The 18,508-nt window shown below is 31.2% G+C and overlaps 1 protein-coding gene and 1 long non-coding RNA gene across 3 annotated transcripts; one reads left to right on the top strand and one right to left on the bottom strand.

Annotated features, from left to right (window-relative positions):
* Nucleotides 1–4,066: 4,066 nt before the first annotated feature.
* On the bottom strand, nt 4,067–7,809 carry LOC103578149 (uncharacterized). Of its 2 annotated transcripts, none has more exons than XR_549440.3 (3): nt 6,058–7,809; nt 5,170–5,983; nt 4,067–4,416 (listed from the first exon to the last, which is right to left on the bottom strand). It is a non-coding gene; the product is annotated as an uncharacterized LOC103578149 (long non-coding RNA). The 2 variants fall into 2 exon arrangements; XR_008403317.1 differs by having other exon boundaries at nt 5,170–5,406; nt 5,499–7,408.
* Nucleotides 7,810–7,944: 135 nt separating this feature from the next.
* On the top strand, nt 7,945–18,502 carry LOC103578142 (uncharacterized). The gene is made up of 7 exons (XM_008559120.2): nt 7,945–8,023; nt 8,091–10,919; nt 15,888–15,976; nt 16,056–16,135; nt 16,435–16,559; nt 16,686–17,150; nt 17,220–18,502. The coding sequence occupies exons 2-7, from the start codon at nt 9,057–9,059 to the stop codon at nt 18,129–18,131; spliced, it is 3,534 nt and encodes a 1,177-aa protein (XP_008557342.1). The 5' UTR covers nt 7,945–8,023; nt 8,091–9,056; the 3' UTR covers nt 18,132–18,502.
* The last annotated feature ends 6 nt before the right edge of the window (nt 18,503–18,508 follow it).

Genomic DNA, 18,508 nt, shown 5'->3' with positions numbered 1-18,508 from the left:
TTCAATAAATTTAAATAACAAAAATGTTTTTTAAAAATAGGACCAAAATATAAATTTCAATGTACAACAGTCAAGAAAGCGTAATCGGATTAAATATAATAATAATGATAAAATCAAAAAGTGTTACAATTTAAAATAATTGTGAAATAATAACTGTTATCTATAAAAAATAATTTACAGTGATTCTTAAATGGTATTTAGTATTCATATATTTCATAGAAATTTTCGAAACACGTAAGCGTATTAAAATTCTTATTTTTTTCGTCATGTTGCGTATTAATTGAATGCTGTATTTAAATAAAAATAAAACGATAGTCGGTAAAGTCTTTAAATACTAATAGCCGTAGAGAGTTTTAGTAACAAGCAGAAGTCGATCGAGAACTTCTCACGATTATATTTCATTATTGGAGAGGCACAAAGATACCTGAGGGATCGCCGTGAGTCCGATCAGCACGTAACGCGGGCTGCGCAAAGTTCAACCAGCTTTTATTTTATTACATAATTATTATTATTATTATTAGTTTAAATTTTTTAAAAATTATGTTAAATAAGATATTAGTTAGTCAGGATATCAGGTACATAATTCTTCTGCCAGTCTAATACTTATTTATTTAAAATATAATCCCACTAACAAGACTCTTTATTTATAAATTTATTCTGTCGAGATGGACAGTAACTCCCACTACACTAGTATTTATCCGGGGGTGAAAGTCTTATGTCACACTTAATGCATCTTACACTGGTCAAGCCCACACGATTTTCTATTATATCTTTTATATAAACATCCATATATTTGTCAAGTTGATTTCGTATAACTTCTAAAGATCATATTCCTTATTTTTAAATATTTTTTAATTACGTAACTGAATAAATACAATATTATTCAATTTAAAGTCACAAGAAATGATAGATAAGTTTTAAATAAATTAAGAAAAGTCAGGCGGTTCCCCCACGGGATTCGAACCCGGACCTATTCGGTTACGCACCGAGTGCTCTGCCAGCTAAATTACCTTTGTTTAATAACCAAAAAATTTAAATGTTAATTAACGGTATAATTAACGAAACATATAAAGATATTTTTAAGTATTTGTATTTTAAAATAATAATAATAAGTGAATAGAAAGGAAGTGATGAATGCATACAGAATGCAAAGATGAATTTGCATGGCGTGTCGGGGCCGATGTCCGTTCCAGAAGAACAGCTTGAGGGGTGAAAGTGTTACGTCAAACATATACATCTTATTATTATATATATATCTATATATCTACATGAGTAGTTGATAGTTTAGTTTGATACAGTCTGGAGAGTCCAGAGGTTTCCTAGGAGTCTCAGATACTCGTACACTTGATCCCACGGCATGCAAACATTTTACTAAATTTATATATATATATATATATATACGTCACTATGAACTGTTACTTGTTACTACACATCCACATTACGGGATTATAACATGAACATACTAAATATATAAATTTATATATAATTTTCTACGGCTGAATAAAACAGTAAATGATTTACGGATGAATTAATTCGATTTGTATTAAAGGGAATAACTCTCCTACGTGACTTAATATTTCAGTTAAACAGTTTCTTATTTGTAAATTATTATTAAATATTATTTATTTGCCGTATTTAACACAAGTCCTCATTATATATATTTGATTTATTAATGTAAATATTTCCTATTAAATTTATATAATAATCTAATTAATTATCAATTAAATATTTAAATTATCCCGCGCATCTTGATTTGACAATTAAATTTATTCAAATCCATATTTTATTTACGATTAATTTTTTTTTATGTTAATAAAAAAAGTAAGCAACCTGTTGAATAATTTATTTAAAAACTTAAGTAAAAATTCATAATAAAATATCATATTTCAGTTTATTTTTATTTAGTTCTCTAGCAGAAACACATTACGTGTTTAGTTTATTACTCATAATGAAAAATTTTCTACCGTATTTCATCATCATTAGCCATTTTAAGTACCAGTAATGTCCATAGTTGATTTATTATTCGTTATAATAAAGTTTGAGTATAAAACTTTTCTTCAGTCCATTTGTTTATAATATTTTTACAGTTTCTTTTGTTTAAAAATCACTTATTATTATTTTTATAATTATTTACACTTGATACGTACGGAATATTCTAAAGAGAATATAGCGTGTGGTTTACTTGTGAAAGGGTGTCGGTTCCGGTAGCAGACGAGTGGTTTCCTGTCTACGTGTGTTCACAATATACCGCTATTTAATAGACTCACTGAGATTTATTGAGTGTTAGTTTCACCTCGTGATACACTTGAAGATATTTTACTATTATTTTTTACAGGGAAACAATTCAATATGATTCACATATTTAATTATCACATATTTATATTTTTTTGTATAGTGAATACTTATAAATTTTTTTATTACAAAAAATCGGGAGTGAATTCGGAGTAGTTATGAATTTTATTTAAACTGCATTCACTCCGATTCGAAATTTGAATATTAAAATAAACTCCCCCAGAGGAAATTTCACTCCGATCAAATAAACAGCCATCCGCTCCTCATTAACTCCGAATTTAATTCGCAATTTTTTACAGTGCATTATAATGCAGAGAAGTTAAAAAAATATGATGCAGTTGTTAAAAATTTGACCTGAAAAAAATATATAATGATTGCATACCATCGAATGTAAAAAGACGCGCCCATGTCATTTTTTTTTGTATGGGCGCCTCGGCCTGATGGGCCTGAATATGGCCCACGGGCCACCACACGGGACTAAATAATTCCTTGTCATTTTCATACTATCATTATGTACGCAGTAATACTTAAAATAATAACAACATTGTGTCGACTCGTATAATACACACATTTATCTGCGCGAATATTATTTTAAAACGTTATTGAATAATAAATAAATAAATAATTATTGATATTGCTGTTTAATGTTAATTAAAAATAATTAATTTTTTAAAAATTAGCAGCATCAGCAATAAACATCCGTTTATTTTCGTTAAAATGTAAACTGTAAATTTCTAAAAAATTCATGAGGATTTAAAAATTAATTTTTTTTTACATTTGAAATTTTAATTCTTGATTTAAAATTAAATAAAAATTACTTGAAAGAATTAACAGTACACATGTGTATTTTTATGACGTACGATTAAAATTCCATGGTAAACGGATATGCGCCAGTCTCCAGTCTCGCCACATGTTTGTAAAATTTGCTGATGTTTTATATGAAACAGCAATTGCTATTTATTCTTTAAATGTAATGCCAATGAAGTGCAGTGAAAATACTTTTACTTGATAAAAAAAAAAATATATATATAATAATAATAAATAAAATAAAATAAATTATAAGTATCAGAGGAGTAAAAAAGTTCCGTGTAACTTGATGCGGTAACGAGGTAAAAAAATATATTACAAAGTAAACAAAATAATAGTATCATATAATAATAATGATAATAATAACAATAATGATTTAAAAGTGTAATAAAATTATTCAGTATTTACTTGATAGCGCGATCAAGGGATGTAGGTCGATTGCACTGCCTGGAGGTGCAAGAATCTCAAAGTATATAATAATATAAGCCGATATTGAAACGAGAGAAATATATAAACGACTTGCTCGTCACGATTACGTTCCTACACTACATGTGGCTTCTTAACTTATATTATGTATTTATATACATATATATACTTCCTCTTTTTTTTATTTTTAAAGTTGCATTGACCTGTTCTCTTAGTGCTTCTTCGCACGATTATTTTTCAGTTCACTCAGCGCGCAGTAATTTAACTTAAAAGTATGTATAATTTTAGTGTACCTGTGACTTGATAAGTTGACAATTTTAATTACAACAATTACCACATAACAGAGTCATCAACCTTACATACAATTATTTACTAAATCTTGGAGGCAATTAAAATAAACTTGAGAAATTTAATTAAATGAATTTTTTTTTTTTTTACTATAAATTTTTTCCTGATCTCTAATTTATATAAACTCAAATTCTGTGCATGCTTGGAGATATTTATTTAATGATAGACTCGGGTGCTAGTTTGAAACAGCTAAATAAATCTTTTTAAAGGCATAAAAGATTAAATATAGAGGATGAGAATGGAGTATTAGGACATTACTTGGCAATGTAACGCGGTTCATTGAGCACGAATGTACGAATACATTTTATCTATCGGGTAATAAATAAGTAAATAAAACCTTACGGAAATTACTTCGTGTCATGTTTACCCTCAAGATTAAACACATCATTTCTATGTTGCCTTTTTTTATGGCACTCCTCCATTCACTCTGACAATATTTTATTTATACATTGACATTTTTCACTTAAAACAATTAGCACGATTAAGTTCTCCTCTTTTTTCCATGTTAATATGCATCCGTACAGCATTTTCATTTTACCTTATCTGCAATTAATTATCATTTATTATTTATTATTTTACTATAAAAATATTTATTATTTTATCAATATATAACAATAAAAAATAGAAAGTACGATAAATTGATTTTCTAAATTTAAAATATCAAATAAATAATATAATTTTTTGTTACGATTCACTGAACAATAATTAAATATTTATTTAAATTTCTACTCTCGATTAAATTCTATACCTCGAATTAATAATTAATTTTTTAAATTTCAAGGCTTGAGCATAATAGGCTATCCATATTAGAACACATAATTAAAATTTTATTAATAAAATACATTCTTTAATTAAAAAAAAAAATTCCCGCCTAATTTCAACGTGACAATAAAACATAATTTTTCAAATAATAATTTTCTATCAAACCCTTATATTTTTATCAACTTTAAGTGATATTTTATTGATAAATTAACACAATTAATTTATATATGTAACGTGCACATACATTTAATACTATGAGTATTCATGGCCTTATACTAAAATAGAATCATCCATTATTTAATTAAAGTAATTAATATTATCACACGGTCTCGCTAAATTTACGTAATCTAAAAAACAAAAGTTATTCCTGTATTATCACGATATATATCATTCTAATATATAAGTATTAAGTATTAAAAATTTTGACTCGCCCTAAGAAATTCTTTTTTTCTGTGTATGCATTCATAAATTTGAATTATAAAATAAACAATTAATACATAAAAATTTGAATAGTGATCATCAGCTGACACTCACCTTTTTTTGTAACATTGTATTGATGAATATAAATGTTAATATTTTATTCTCATACTCCCAGTCTCACAAATAGTTCTAACTAAGTAAGTAAATAGTCTAAATATAAGCATAAGCGACATGACCCCCTGGCTAGGTTGAATCTTCTCGGGTCTTCACATGATGACTTAGTTGTTGTATCATACAGTCGAGGGACTCTACATACGTGTGGTAGAGTAGAGTAAAGTAGCAAACTTCTATCTAACATAATATAATATATAATAGTGTAATGTAACTCGTGAGCAGAGCTCGTACATGCGCATCCTGAGTCTGCTCTTGTCATGTGCACTCACTCTTATTGTCAGACATACAGATATCCGTGTCGTGTGGTATACAGTGTTTTATACTACATCCAAACATCATCAGACAACCAACGAGCAACCAACCAACCAACCGGTCTAGTAGTCGTTCGACTGTCGCGTTGTTTAACTCTTTGCTTGCAATCGTCTGTGACTGTTCTGTCCTCGCCTCTGCTCACATTTTTTGTGCTCATTCGTCCAGTTCATCATCGTCATCATCATCATCCTCCGATCACCAATTCAACATTACCGATAATTTGACTCCAACTGTCATCAAAAAGTTCCATTTAATATTCGAACTCCAAACATCCGCAGCATATACTTATAATCAACAAAAGTACTTTTGTATTTTTTAAAGATAACTGATGCTGAGATAATTCAAGTGAATAGACGTTCATTTTATTTTATTATATTTATATTATTTAAAAACAGTCACGTGCTCTCAATTAACAGTACTCAGTTGATTTCCTTGAACTGATCTGCAAAAAAAGTATAAATTATACATAAGTATCAGCAGTGTGGTTTTTTTATACTCAAATAAAAAAAATCTCACCTATGTCTCTGCATTGATGTCAGAACTCACCAGCTCAGCGAAGCTATTGAACATTTGAAATTTTTACAACGGCGGGAATAAAAACTTAATATGATGATTGATTGATTGATGGATGAGTGGTTGCAAACAATGAAAAAAATCTAAGCAGTAATAAAGGAAAAGGATTTGAATAAAAAGTTACAAAATAAACGTGAGAAAGTGATATAAAATTTGTTTCAAATCCTCTGTTTAGATTTATTGATTGCATCGTAATTGATCGCCACGCCTTACATTACTGTGCAGTGTTGTTCGTATATGTATATATACTGTATATATATAATAAGAGGGAGTTGAATTGTTGTAAGTTCAAAAGGATCTAGTCGAATGAGAATCGAGTGTTGTGTTCCTGGCGCGGGTCATCGGTAATTTGAATCGAATAACAATACAAGAGAGTGTGATTATTTGCTATATTTTACACTCACAGTCTTATATTAGCAGCAAAGATCGTTATCAATTTTTCCACATTTTACTTTATTAGTCTGTTATCACAGTTTTTATTAACTTGGTCTTTTCATCTATCCATAAATTAAAATAACCATTTTGTTAGTGCGCCTTCTTCGTTCATATTCTATCTAGAGACGTATTTTATGCACCAAGAACGTTGTGTAACATACGCAACGTAATATGAAAACATAATCATTTGGTAAAGTGTTGTGTAACCATCGGATTTATGATAAAAAAATTAACAATATTAAATTACGCTGAACGAAATAATTTTTTAATCAACATTTTAAATCCATACATACTAGATTTATAACGGGTTAATTAAAAAAACCAACTGAACCGAAGACTATTTTTTTTCTAATATTAAAAAGCTGAAAAAGAAAACGTTGGAGTTTATTTTAAAGTTTAAAAAGAAAACGCTATAATACTTCTATTCCACGCACTAAATACCTGGAGAATCAAGTATGAAGACAATCACGAGATTTAAAAAGTTAACCGCATTGTCAATGGAATTATTTAAATTTTATTAACCTTCTTTGTCTACTGTAATAGTAAAATAATTTAATATACTGAAATTAATGACAGAAGAATCAATTACTATTTATAAATTACAAGATTTAAGTTGACATTAAAATGCTTTATAAGTAGGACTTTGCACAATACAATACAAAGTACATCATAAACACGTATACAATATATATATATATATTGTTGCCACGGTATTTTTAATTTGCCAATTTACCAAGGAAGTCGTATCACGGTACACAGCTATAATGATAAGCCTCTAAGCCCATGATTGCTGTCTGATTTAAAAGCGACAATGACATTTGGATTTTAATAAAAGTCTCTCCCGTCAATCCGTCGTAATCTTCAAACAGTAAACTCAATTTATTACTTATATATTCTCAAATACCGACTTATTTATCGGTTATTAGACAAAAAAATAAATATTTTATTTATTTATTTATTTTTTTTTTTTTGCTCCGAAGAATAGATTTCCCGGATGAGGCACGTTGGAATGTATGCCTGTCACATGTTCTACTTGAAATAATTCAATCCGCTAACAGTTTTAACAGTTCGTACTGTATATGTCTAACACTAATAAAAGTACTGCTTGATTTCTATACATATATACCACATACTCATGCTCTATACTTCACTCACTCCAATTATAATTTCCAATCCAAGTAAAGTCTACATGTCTACATGCCTCGATATCTTGTATTTGTTTTTGCAGTACACTAAGTACTGAGTATATTGACGTAGAAAAATAAAGACGACAAAGACATTGAAGGTTGTCACTTTAAACTTGTTTCCTTGGATCTGAAGAAGGGGAAATAAATAAGCGGGAACAAAATATCAGCCAATTGAAAATTATTGTCCATGCACATAAATATAAATATACTTACATACTAGTAATAATAATAATATAAAATACTGCTAAGTGGCATTGATAATTCAAATTCAAATTACACTAAGCGACGTAAGCTCAACTCACTTATCATTATATAAATATTAAATCTATATATTACACCATTTAAATTTTTTAGTTAAACTCAACAAGACCGCGGAGTTTACAAACTTCAAGTACTATCTCTATTGTCACTCGTTACACTTGAAAGGCACTGAGTAAACAACAAAGAATAATAATAATACAAGTCTGTCACCTGTGCAAAGTGTGTAAACTATTAAGTACATCGACGTTACTTAATAATTGTATTGAATTAATCAGACTATCACTTAGTATATAATTTAAAACTGATACTGGAAACAAGTGTTATAAATATCAAATGGCATCACAAGTCACGTGTTCTTGTTTGTAAGTACCCACGTGCTGTTGATAAAAACTAATAATTTAATATTTAAAAATAGTTGTGGTCAATTGAGGCTTATAACGGATCCAATTTATTCTATTCACATCACCAGCAAGTTGGGCTGGATTATTATACAACCGCCTACCTAATGGATAAATAATGAAAGAGGGCATCGAACTTATATTTATATATATATATAGGTTAATTCTGAATGGTATTTATATATACGTACACATATTTCCTTGAACTGGAATTGCAATAATAAAAATGTACATAAACAACATCGAAGACAAAGTAGCGGGCATTGAAGAGGTACGTCGGTTTGTAATGGCAACAGACATCAGCAACAGTCCAGGTGCAGTTATAATTAGAGCTAGCGGATAGTTCAAGTGCGAAGGGGCCATAGCACAAGGCATCAGCTAAAGCCTTGGTATTATATCGTGTTGAAGTTTTAAGTCTCTCGTCTCTCGACTATACCATCTTGACTTAACTACGAGTTGAGAAGATATCCAGCGACGTGGGCAATTATTGCGGTTTCTATTCGATCAGTATCGTAAATCATGTCAGATGAGATTGGAACCAGTCGATCGATCTTTGTGTACACAACTGTTTAAATAAATATATTTATTTATTATTATTACTACTAATTAATAATTATTTTTATTATTTATGTTCATTAAATAATAATTAATAGGAGGAATAATGAGCAGGTGTGATTTAGGAGAAGAATCATCGTCAGTAATTAAAAGCGACTTAGGCCGGGCCACTAGGATGGCGAGATTAAAATTTTTGGTTGGACTGAATGCTACTGACGATGACTCGATGGATAACAGGGAGGAAAATGTGGTGATCAATGCAAATAAGCTTGGTGAAGAAAGCATTTGTACACAAAGTATATGTAGAGGTGGTAGCGATGGTAACCAAGTTGGTACTGATGGTGTATGGGTTAATGACGGTGAAGTATTGTACCAAAATAACGCAGAGGTAGCCTTGAATAGTTTCAGCAAGTTGTGTACACAGTCTTTGGATACAACCGCTGCTAATAGTTGTAGTGTTACGTGTCCGAGTAGTCCAAGCAAATCGAGTAATCCGAGTAGTCTTAGTGATAAAAATATAATAATGAGTAAAAGTGAGGGAGTTAGACGCAGACACAGTACTAGTGTTGAGATTACCGCGCTGACGAATGTTAAAACTGGACAGGATGGTATGCCAGTTATAAGTTTTAGTTTTTTACATAATGACGACATTGATATTGGCCCGGAAGCTGCTGATAGTGAAAGTGTTAAGAAAGAGAAGAATCCAAATCAAAGCGGCTCGTATGAGTTGTATGATTTTCCAAAAACACGTGGCCTTGAGACTAAACGTAGGTTAGGAGGTTATGAAAACGCGGCAAAATCTGACCAAAGATTAAACGAAAGTCATATGGAGAATCGGAAATCTTTGGACCTGGACTGTCTTTATGATTCTCCGAGAACACGTCGTGTGAGTGTTACACGAATTAAATTGGTGAGTAGTAAAGTTTTGAGGGATGAAGATGGAGTAGAGGGTGGAGACAAAGATGAAGAGCGGCTGTACGAAATTCCCCGACCGAGAGACGAGGTTGATGATCAAGGGGATGATAAATCGTTGACTGAGGTTCGAAAGAAATCTTTGCAGTCTCTGAATTTAGAGATGTCTAATCCAGCGATCGCTGCTGCTGCTGCTGCGGAAAGTTCTTACTCGGATCCCGAGTGTCCAGAAGAAAGTCTCAAGTCTCGGGAGAAACGTAGAAAGCACCGGCGATTAGGTAAGGCATGGACTCGCATGCGATCTTGGCTGCGTGATGAGAAATTAAAGCTCGAAGAAGTTGTTCAAAGACACGCAAAACTGCAGGCCGTTGGTGCACTTCGTGCTCAGCAAAATGATCGTGACGTTATCAAGGGTAATCGTTGCGGATTTTATGACCTGGTAGCAGCCCGCAACCGGGAATTTGGTTCAGTCGTTGAGGAGCAAGAGGAAGGTCAGGTCGCTTCAATCGCAAAAGTATCTCATGATATTAAAAGGCCAGAGTATGATTATGTTGGAGGTGATCATGCGGGGGATAAGGATAAGGATGAGGATGACGACGATGATGAGAATTCTCACGACCTACAGACCCGGAAGACGCCGGAATGTTGTCAAGTTGAGAAAGTGGATATGCCGGGCAAGCCGGAAGTGATGCGCGGAAAACTACGGAAGAGGATTGCCAGCTCGGAGAATGTCAGTAGGATAAAGCTCAAGCTAACTCCAGTATCTTTTAGTCTTGACAACTTGTGCAATGATGATAATGATGATAATAATAATAAAAATAATAACGTTAATGTTAACGTTGATGACGATGATCATAGTAGTCGTCCTAATGATGATTGCGGTGGTAGTGCTGGTGGTAATAGTGGAGATCAGGGGCACAAGGAAAGACACAGAATGGAAAACAAGGAATTGCGATCACACGTGGGGAAAGGCGGTTTAATCAAGCGGCGAATGCTCGGGTCAATAAGGGGGTTAATGGCATCAACTCATCTGCTGCACCAGCATGATACTGAAGAGGTAGATCATTATTTCCTGTACTACTACTACTTCTACTTCTGCTTATTTTTATACACATATATATACTTACTTTTCCTACTAGAATTAAATTCAGGTCACCGTGACTTGGGTTTAACAAACCACTTGATCAATAATTGATCAGTGATCGCCATAATAAATATCGCTAATTAATTTAAAATAATAATGAGATTATTATCCGCTTAATAATTAAAGAACTAAAATTTATTCCCCAGTCTTCCGGTTGACTATTACTGGTCTCTGTTCCTCGTGACTTGCTTGAATAAAATTATTCAGCTATTCTTTTATATTCACTTAATAAGCAGCAATGATGCGTTACATCTTTAGTTGAGTTAATCACCATATTTTATTTATGATATACTGCATTTAATTTTTTACATCGCACACTCTGAGATATGAGTGTATAGATGACAAAGTTATTATTATATTCTGAGTATTATATATTGTAGATGATAATGCTGGTGACGATGGAGCTGAGCACGCGATGTCGAATCGAGGAATTACATCACTTACATTCAACATACACCCAATTATCCATCCGCGACGCGACGCGACGCAATTTAATTAACTACTGTTTCCTCATTCATCCTTCATATTATATAGACATACCTACTTACATATGTACATTGATATCCGAGCTATTGAAGTTTGATTTATACTACCAATAGTTTTATTTTTTGACAATTCAACTAATTTCAAAATTTGAATCTAGTATATTACACACCAGGGGAGAGAAGTTTGAATTCCGACCCGCGTGTGCGCAAACATGTGGATCGGGACCTTCCCCCGTGGTGTGCATACGATTCTTCACCAGATTTGCACCTGGAAATTCAAATTTCTGCCTCATTTTATAGGAAAAATGGCGCGTGCTAATTTTGATGATTTATTTTCTCATAATAGACAAGAACGACTTTTTTTTCCTGTAAACAGGACAGGAATTCAAACTTTCAGTTTGGGTATGGTGAAAAACAATCTTCTGAGATGTATTTGCATGATAATTTATATTTCTTGAAGATAAAGTTATTTATGATTATAATTAAGATAAAATAAAAAATAAATTGGTAGACAATAGGATAGAATAGTTACCTTGGAGTGATTAATTTCGCGCGAGTCGTGCTCTGGCTCCATACGTGGAAAGTGTGGGAAAGTTGCGTAGAGAAAATATTATATATACGTTGTATATTGGTTGTTGCTGCTGGCCAAGCTTTGTGATGTACTTATACGTGATCTGCCGGTACACGAGGTATATGCATATAAATATTATTCCCATATATATAGAATAGACGAGATCAGTTTGTAGCGATATGTCGATGTGTATATTGACCGTGAGGATATTCTAGTATACGAGCCAATGTTTAATGTAAGGAGAAATGAACGTAAGCTTCAAAACAAGATTATGTTTATTTATTTATTTATGTTAACTCATACATATATATTTATTTAACTTATGTTTGTCATGTATGTTTATAAGCATATATTGAAAAAGTAAGAAATCACAAAACGTTGTAGCAAAACATCCTTGGAGAAATTTCGAATATGCAACGTACGTGTGCGAAATCAACTGCGAAAGAAAGTAGTTTTTTTTTTTTTTACTTTTTTTTATTTATACGAACGTGCTCGACATTTGAATAATACGAGGAACAATGAAATTTATTTTGCTAGAAAATATTTTTATGGAAATTAGTTTTTTTTAATTGAAAGCCGGGTTCCCATTGTTGATTATGAATTTCGGTGAATTAAATAAATTTAAGATGAAATTATTATTTATTATTTTAGTTAAAGAGACAAAGTAATGAGGATTTTATTAGCATTGAAAAGTGAGTGCAAGCCGGTGTAATATTGCGAAAATTTAAAACCAGAATTTATCCAAGGTCTTATGAATGTAAGCGAATCTTACATAATTTTTTATTGAGCTCCAGCTATTTTTTTGTTTTTTATCATCTTAAATCCGTGGCTTATATGATAATAATTAGATTTTGAGGTTCGGCGAGTCAAAAATAAGTATACATTAAATTAAAAGAAAGTTATCTTGTCTCATGGTCATAAGTTTAATTTTTGATGTCGTAAAAATTCATTCTACGGAGATCGAAGGTCAACTTGCGTGACAGATTAACAGCGGTCAGGGTATACATAAAAAATAACAGCCAGTAATTTTTGTAAATTTAAAAATGTAGGGTGAAATCACTAATTAGTAATGCGTGCAGTACCTGCGCGAGTAATCTATTGAAATATAAACGATAGTAAGAGAAAGTGGATACTCTATCATTTTTTTTTTGTTGATTTTTTTTTCTCTCTTTATACAGATAGCCGTAATTTTTTTTTGTAAAATCCTAAATTGCTGTTAAATTGGCGTGTATTTACCATTTATAGATTTTATAATATTTCATAATTATTTCAACACGAATTTGTCTGGAAAAATAAAAAAAATGATTATTATTCACTACTTTGTTTATCATATTGTTTGTGGGTTCGTTCAAAAGGTAAACAATTATTTTAAAAAATACCTGCGACAATTTGTCTGTCATAGAGCGACAGCTGATGATGAGTTTTTATTTATTAACTAAATAAGGAAGAAGAGATCGTTGTTGTATTTATTTTATAGAGTTTAAAAGTTGTTATAGTCAATAAACGTACATTACGATGCAATGTAATGTGAAAGTTTTAAGTTAACGAGTCTCAAAACAAACCGAAATGGGATCGTATATCGTCTAGTCTTTTCAGAAATTTTTAATAGTTATTTAGGAGAAAAGAAAGTGATTGAACACATTCAATTGTCGTTAAATAAATAACAATATTTATTATTTGTTTTTGTATTATTAATTATACCATAACAGAATGTCGTTAAATGGGAGTTGACATCCATAATTCAATCCCGTCTGCATTAATTGTTTATTTTATTTCTTTTAAATTATTTATTTATTTTAATCAATCATGTGTCATTAATATTTTAAATATGACAGATCTTTTATTATTTTCTTTTTATTTTTCTGTTGATGTTCAAAATCTAATAAACTAAATTTTTTTTTTGAAAAACTGAAATTTTTTATCTTAAATAAGTTTTACCAAAAATATTGGCGCCGAAACTTCATTCAAAATTTTAAATTTGAATCTAGTTTTTAAAATCCATAGAAATATTTGAATATGTCTTTAATCAACTTTTAGACTAATTATATAATTAAAATTTTTTTAAATTAATACCCAGCATTTAATTCCAATAAAAATAAATTTATTTGAAATAAACCCCAATATAAATTTAAAAACATTTTATTCCATTAAAATCAGGATCTCCTAAGATTTTAAAAATGATCCCGAAATTAGTAAACAATTATCGAATTTTTTTTTCAACAAATCAATGTCAAAAGAAAAAAAAATACACACATGTACAAAACTTAAACAACTGACGGAATTTTTGAAATACAATTTTTTTTTATAATTTACTTTTAAAAAAAAAAAAAAAAAATTATTAGACTGTCTAACTTCATATCATTTCAAAACATTAATTTTATTCCCAAGTATTTACATTTTTTATCAAAAAATGACAGATCTGAGCAATTCTATTACGATGACTAAAAATAAATCCCAGTAATTTATTCGAATTAAAAGACTTAATTTTAAAAATATACTTATCACTTTATTTATATAATTTATCTCGACATTCCTTGTACTCTATTACATCTACTTTATTTTAAATATTTTTTATTTGAGTTCACTGTTAATTTTTCGACCGCAAACCTGTAAGCCAACACTCACATGAGTTTTCAAAGTGTAGTAAAATATAAAAATTCTTGTCTTATCGAGGACTACCGTGCTATGTATATCTATAATCTATACACACATATATAAATATATATAAGCGTGTAAAACTTAATGTTGTATTATATATCATGTACAGAAAGAGAAATATATTCCGCTATCAGGCGGTCACGCTCTGTTAGCACTGAAATTGTCATACGACAGTTCGTAACGCCGACAAGATGGCAATTATTAGCTTGCGAGTATTTAATTTTATCTGTTCGTAAACTATGCAACCCGGTAGTTGTATTACTCCAGAAAAATTTAAATATTAATAAAATAATAATTAAAAAAAAAAATTAATATACTAACTACTTAAAAATTAAAATGTCATAATTAAATATTCAACTCAAACGACTTTCGAATTATAATTATGGAAAATTAATTTTTTGTAATATTATTAATCAAAAATTAATAATATATAGATTTTAATGAATTTAAATAATTACTTATTGTTTAAGTGATTTATTATTATTAACAATTGATTTTAATTTATATAATATAATAATATATGTTAAGTTATATGGATATATATACTGGATACACTTCAATAGACAAGACAAGGTGAAAGGGAACCGGAAATCCCAGGATACTATCATGATATGAGATTTAAAATGTTTTTTTTTTTGCCTTCTTTTTGTTTTCTTGTATTTAATAACGAGTGAATAATAAGTTTGTTGGTGAAATGCCAACGTAGAGAATGAAAGCACAAGGGAAATCGTTTTGTTTATTTCGAATAATATTTGAAATTTAAAATAATAAAACACGATAGCTAATTATTTTTCGAGGACAATAAATAATTTAAATGAACTGAAAAAAGTTTACGGGATTTATGTCATTTAAATACGAGGAGAGTAAATTATATATGGACTTAAGTGAATGTACAATTCTGTAATTTAAATTTAAATTATAGTAATCCTTTTTTTTTTTTTACTCAAATTATGCTGGAGACATAGCATTATATTTGAAATATTTCATTTCGTGCGCTATAGAGCGTAGATACCGCTAACTTTTTGCACGACTGCACGTTCGTGACGATTTATCCGTTCATCTTTATTTAAATATGACAAATTTATCTGTAATAAATTAACACTTGCACGTTTGTATATTTATATCAATTTATAAATCATTAATCAATTATTTTGTTTTTTATTTCAGACTGGTCCCGGTGGCTTTGAAGACATACGCAGGTATGTTAAGCAAGGCGGTGATTTTTGCAAGGAGCTTGCGGCTATTCTTCATGAGAGGTATTTTTTTTCGACTTTTAATTATTTTTTTAAAAATTAATTACAAAATTAATAACGGATCGTGTTGTTTTATTTACAGAGCTGAATTAGAAGCTTCATATGCAAAAGGACTAACCAAACTGAGCAGTAAATTAACAAAAGCGTGTTCAAAAGATCAAGGTACAGTAAAATGTGATGATTATTTATTTTTATATGAAGATGGACAGTAAATTAAAATTTATAATTTAATTTTTACCATAAATTGGACGTTTCGTCCTTTTATTGGGACTTCTTTAGCAACTTGACCAATTTATGGTAAAAATTAAATTCTAAGTTGATATGGACATGATTTATGATTAAAGATATTATTTATTTTGTTTTAAATATTTAGCTGTTACTTAACATTTAATAAATTATGATAATTAGTTGAGTAATAATAAGAATAGCCATTTAGTGACACTATTATTTATTATTAATAGGCGGAAATAGCTCTGGAGGTGTAACTGAGGCTTGGAGAAATGTCGGCGAAGAGATGGAGGCCGCTGCGGAAGCTCATCGTGCTTGGGGAATTGCTTTGAGTGAACAACTCGCCAAACCTCTCAGGGTATGGGATGAAAAATAATTTTTTTAGCTTTTGTAGAACGAAAAATGATAATTTGTTGTGGTATTTATTTATTTGTCGATGGGATTGAATTGGAATGTCGGTGTAATGAGGACGATTGATCCACAGGTGGGTGTAGCAGAGGCTCAAGGCCGTTCGCGTAAGGCCATAGAGAGTTCAGTGGACAAGGCGTCAAAATCGCTGCAAGAGTGGCGTGGAGTCGCGGCCAAAAGTAAGAAGCAGAGTTTTGCGTGTGCACGTGAAAACGAACGGTTGCAGGATTTGGCTCGGATTCAATCGATCAGCCAAAGTCAGCAGAACAATAACAAGACGAGTCATCACCATATGACCGAGAAAGAGGTCAATAAACTTGAGAATAGACGGAGAAAGGCCGAGGACTCGTCACGTAGAGCTGATACTGAGTTCTACACTGTCAGCGTGAGAGCTGAGAGAGCGAGACTCGAGTACGAGAGCACGGTGAGAAAGGGCGCCAAGCAAATGGAATTACTTGAGGAGGAAAGACTCAGTGCTCTTAAAGATCTTGCTAATGTTTATCTTGCGCACTTACAAGCACTTGCTCCTCGTCTTCAACAGGTTTGTTTTTAAATTTTTATTTCAATTATTATGTAATTATTTTTATTTATTTTTTTTTTTATTTGTTAGAGTGCCGATCGTCTAGCAACGCCAGTACGTAACTGTAGTGTCTCCCAAGACATTGATATCCTGAGAAATTTAATCCGCCGTATGGACAGCAATGATGCGTCGAGTGTTGACCAGCTGCTTCCTGACTTTTACGCTGAGCACGTGACCTTGGCGATGAATCGTGAGCGACGAAAGCAAGCACTTGTAAGAGTGATGCATTTAATACGACAGGATTTAGATAGAGAGAGACGAGGCAGAGAAGGTCTGGAGACTCTCCATCGTGCATTTATTCAAACACCTGCATTCGCTGCTGATGAAAGTACACAAAATGTCACGGACAAATTGCATCACATGCGTTCAATGCTGACGTATTTGGAGGCTGCTAGGTATAAGGTTGCTGGTGCGCTCGTTGAAGTCGAGGGCGGCAAGAGAGGCAAACATCCACTGGCTGAACACATTCTCGTATCACGAGACAAGCAGGGTCTTCAGCAGAGTGTGCTAAAGATGCCGGCGTGGGCCAAGAATGAGGTCTTCCAATTCCCAGAGGTCGATGAGGATCTCGTTGATGAGATTCACTTGACAAAAGATGCCGACCATGAAAGACACGAGTGGATTGATCGCACCGCCGGTGACGGAAACTCCGAAAACCCACCCGACGAAGAAGACTTCAGTGACTTTGACGAGTTCAGCAGCCAGTCCGAAGATAACAATAACCAGGACGTCGATGGTTCTGAAATGGGAGACAATAAAAATGACGGGCTCGAGCAGTGTCGCGCTATCTATCAGTACGCTGCTAATTTAAACGACGAATTGAGTCTTACTCCTGGTGATTTGATAACGATACATCGGAAACAATCGGACGGGTGGTGGATTGGCGAGTGTGCTGGTAGAACAGGAATATTTCCTGCAACTTATGTCCAAGTTATACATTGAATTAAATTTAAGCTGGGCTTAATCACAGTAATGCCTTCACAAGTGCCAATTGCATATGATTGATCAATTATTTACAATTAAATATTACTCTAGTTTACTATTTTATAATTAATTTAAATATTTAAGCGATAATTTTGATTAGTCCATTAATTATATAGTATTGTTTAAATTGTTCTTTATTAATTAATTAATTTAAAATCACAAAATGTTTGTTAACTAGTACATTGATGAGTTTAAAATTTAAAAAGCGCTACCAAATAATGCACTTGTATATAACATTTAATCATTTTAAAATTGTAAATAGTTATCATTAATTGAAATAAATCGTTATAATAAATGTCAAATGTTGATAATAAAAAAAATTTCTTTAATCAATT

The sequence above is a fragment of the Microplitis demolitor genome, chromosome 1 (genome assembly GCF_026212275.2).
Source record: "Microplitis demolitor isolate Queensland-Clemson2020A chromosome 1, iyMicDemo2.1a, whole genome shotgun sequence".
Lineage (NCBI taxonomy): Eukaryota > Metazoa > Arthropoda > Insecta > Hymenoptera > Braconidae > Microplitis > Microplitis demolitor.
Note: the sequence above shows the minus strand (reverse complement) of the source record. Positions and strands in the feature narration are given on the sequence as shown.

Bases quoted from the DNA above. Each gene is read 5' to 3' on its own strand.
- LOC103578142 (XM_008559120.2), top strand. From the start codon at position 9,057: ATGAGCAGGTGTGATTTAGGAGAAGAATCATCGTCAGTAATTAAAAGC. The intron at 10,920-15,887 runs GTAGATCATTAT...TTTTTATTTCAG, and splicing joins ACCAGCATGATACTGAAGAG to ACTGGTCCCGGTGGCTTTGA. The intron at 16,560-16,685 runs GTATGGGATGAA...ATTGATCCACAG, and splicing joins AACTCGCCAAACCTCTCAGG to GTGGGTGTAGCAGAGGCTCA.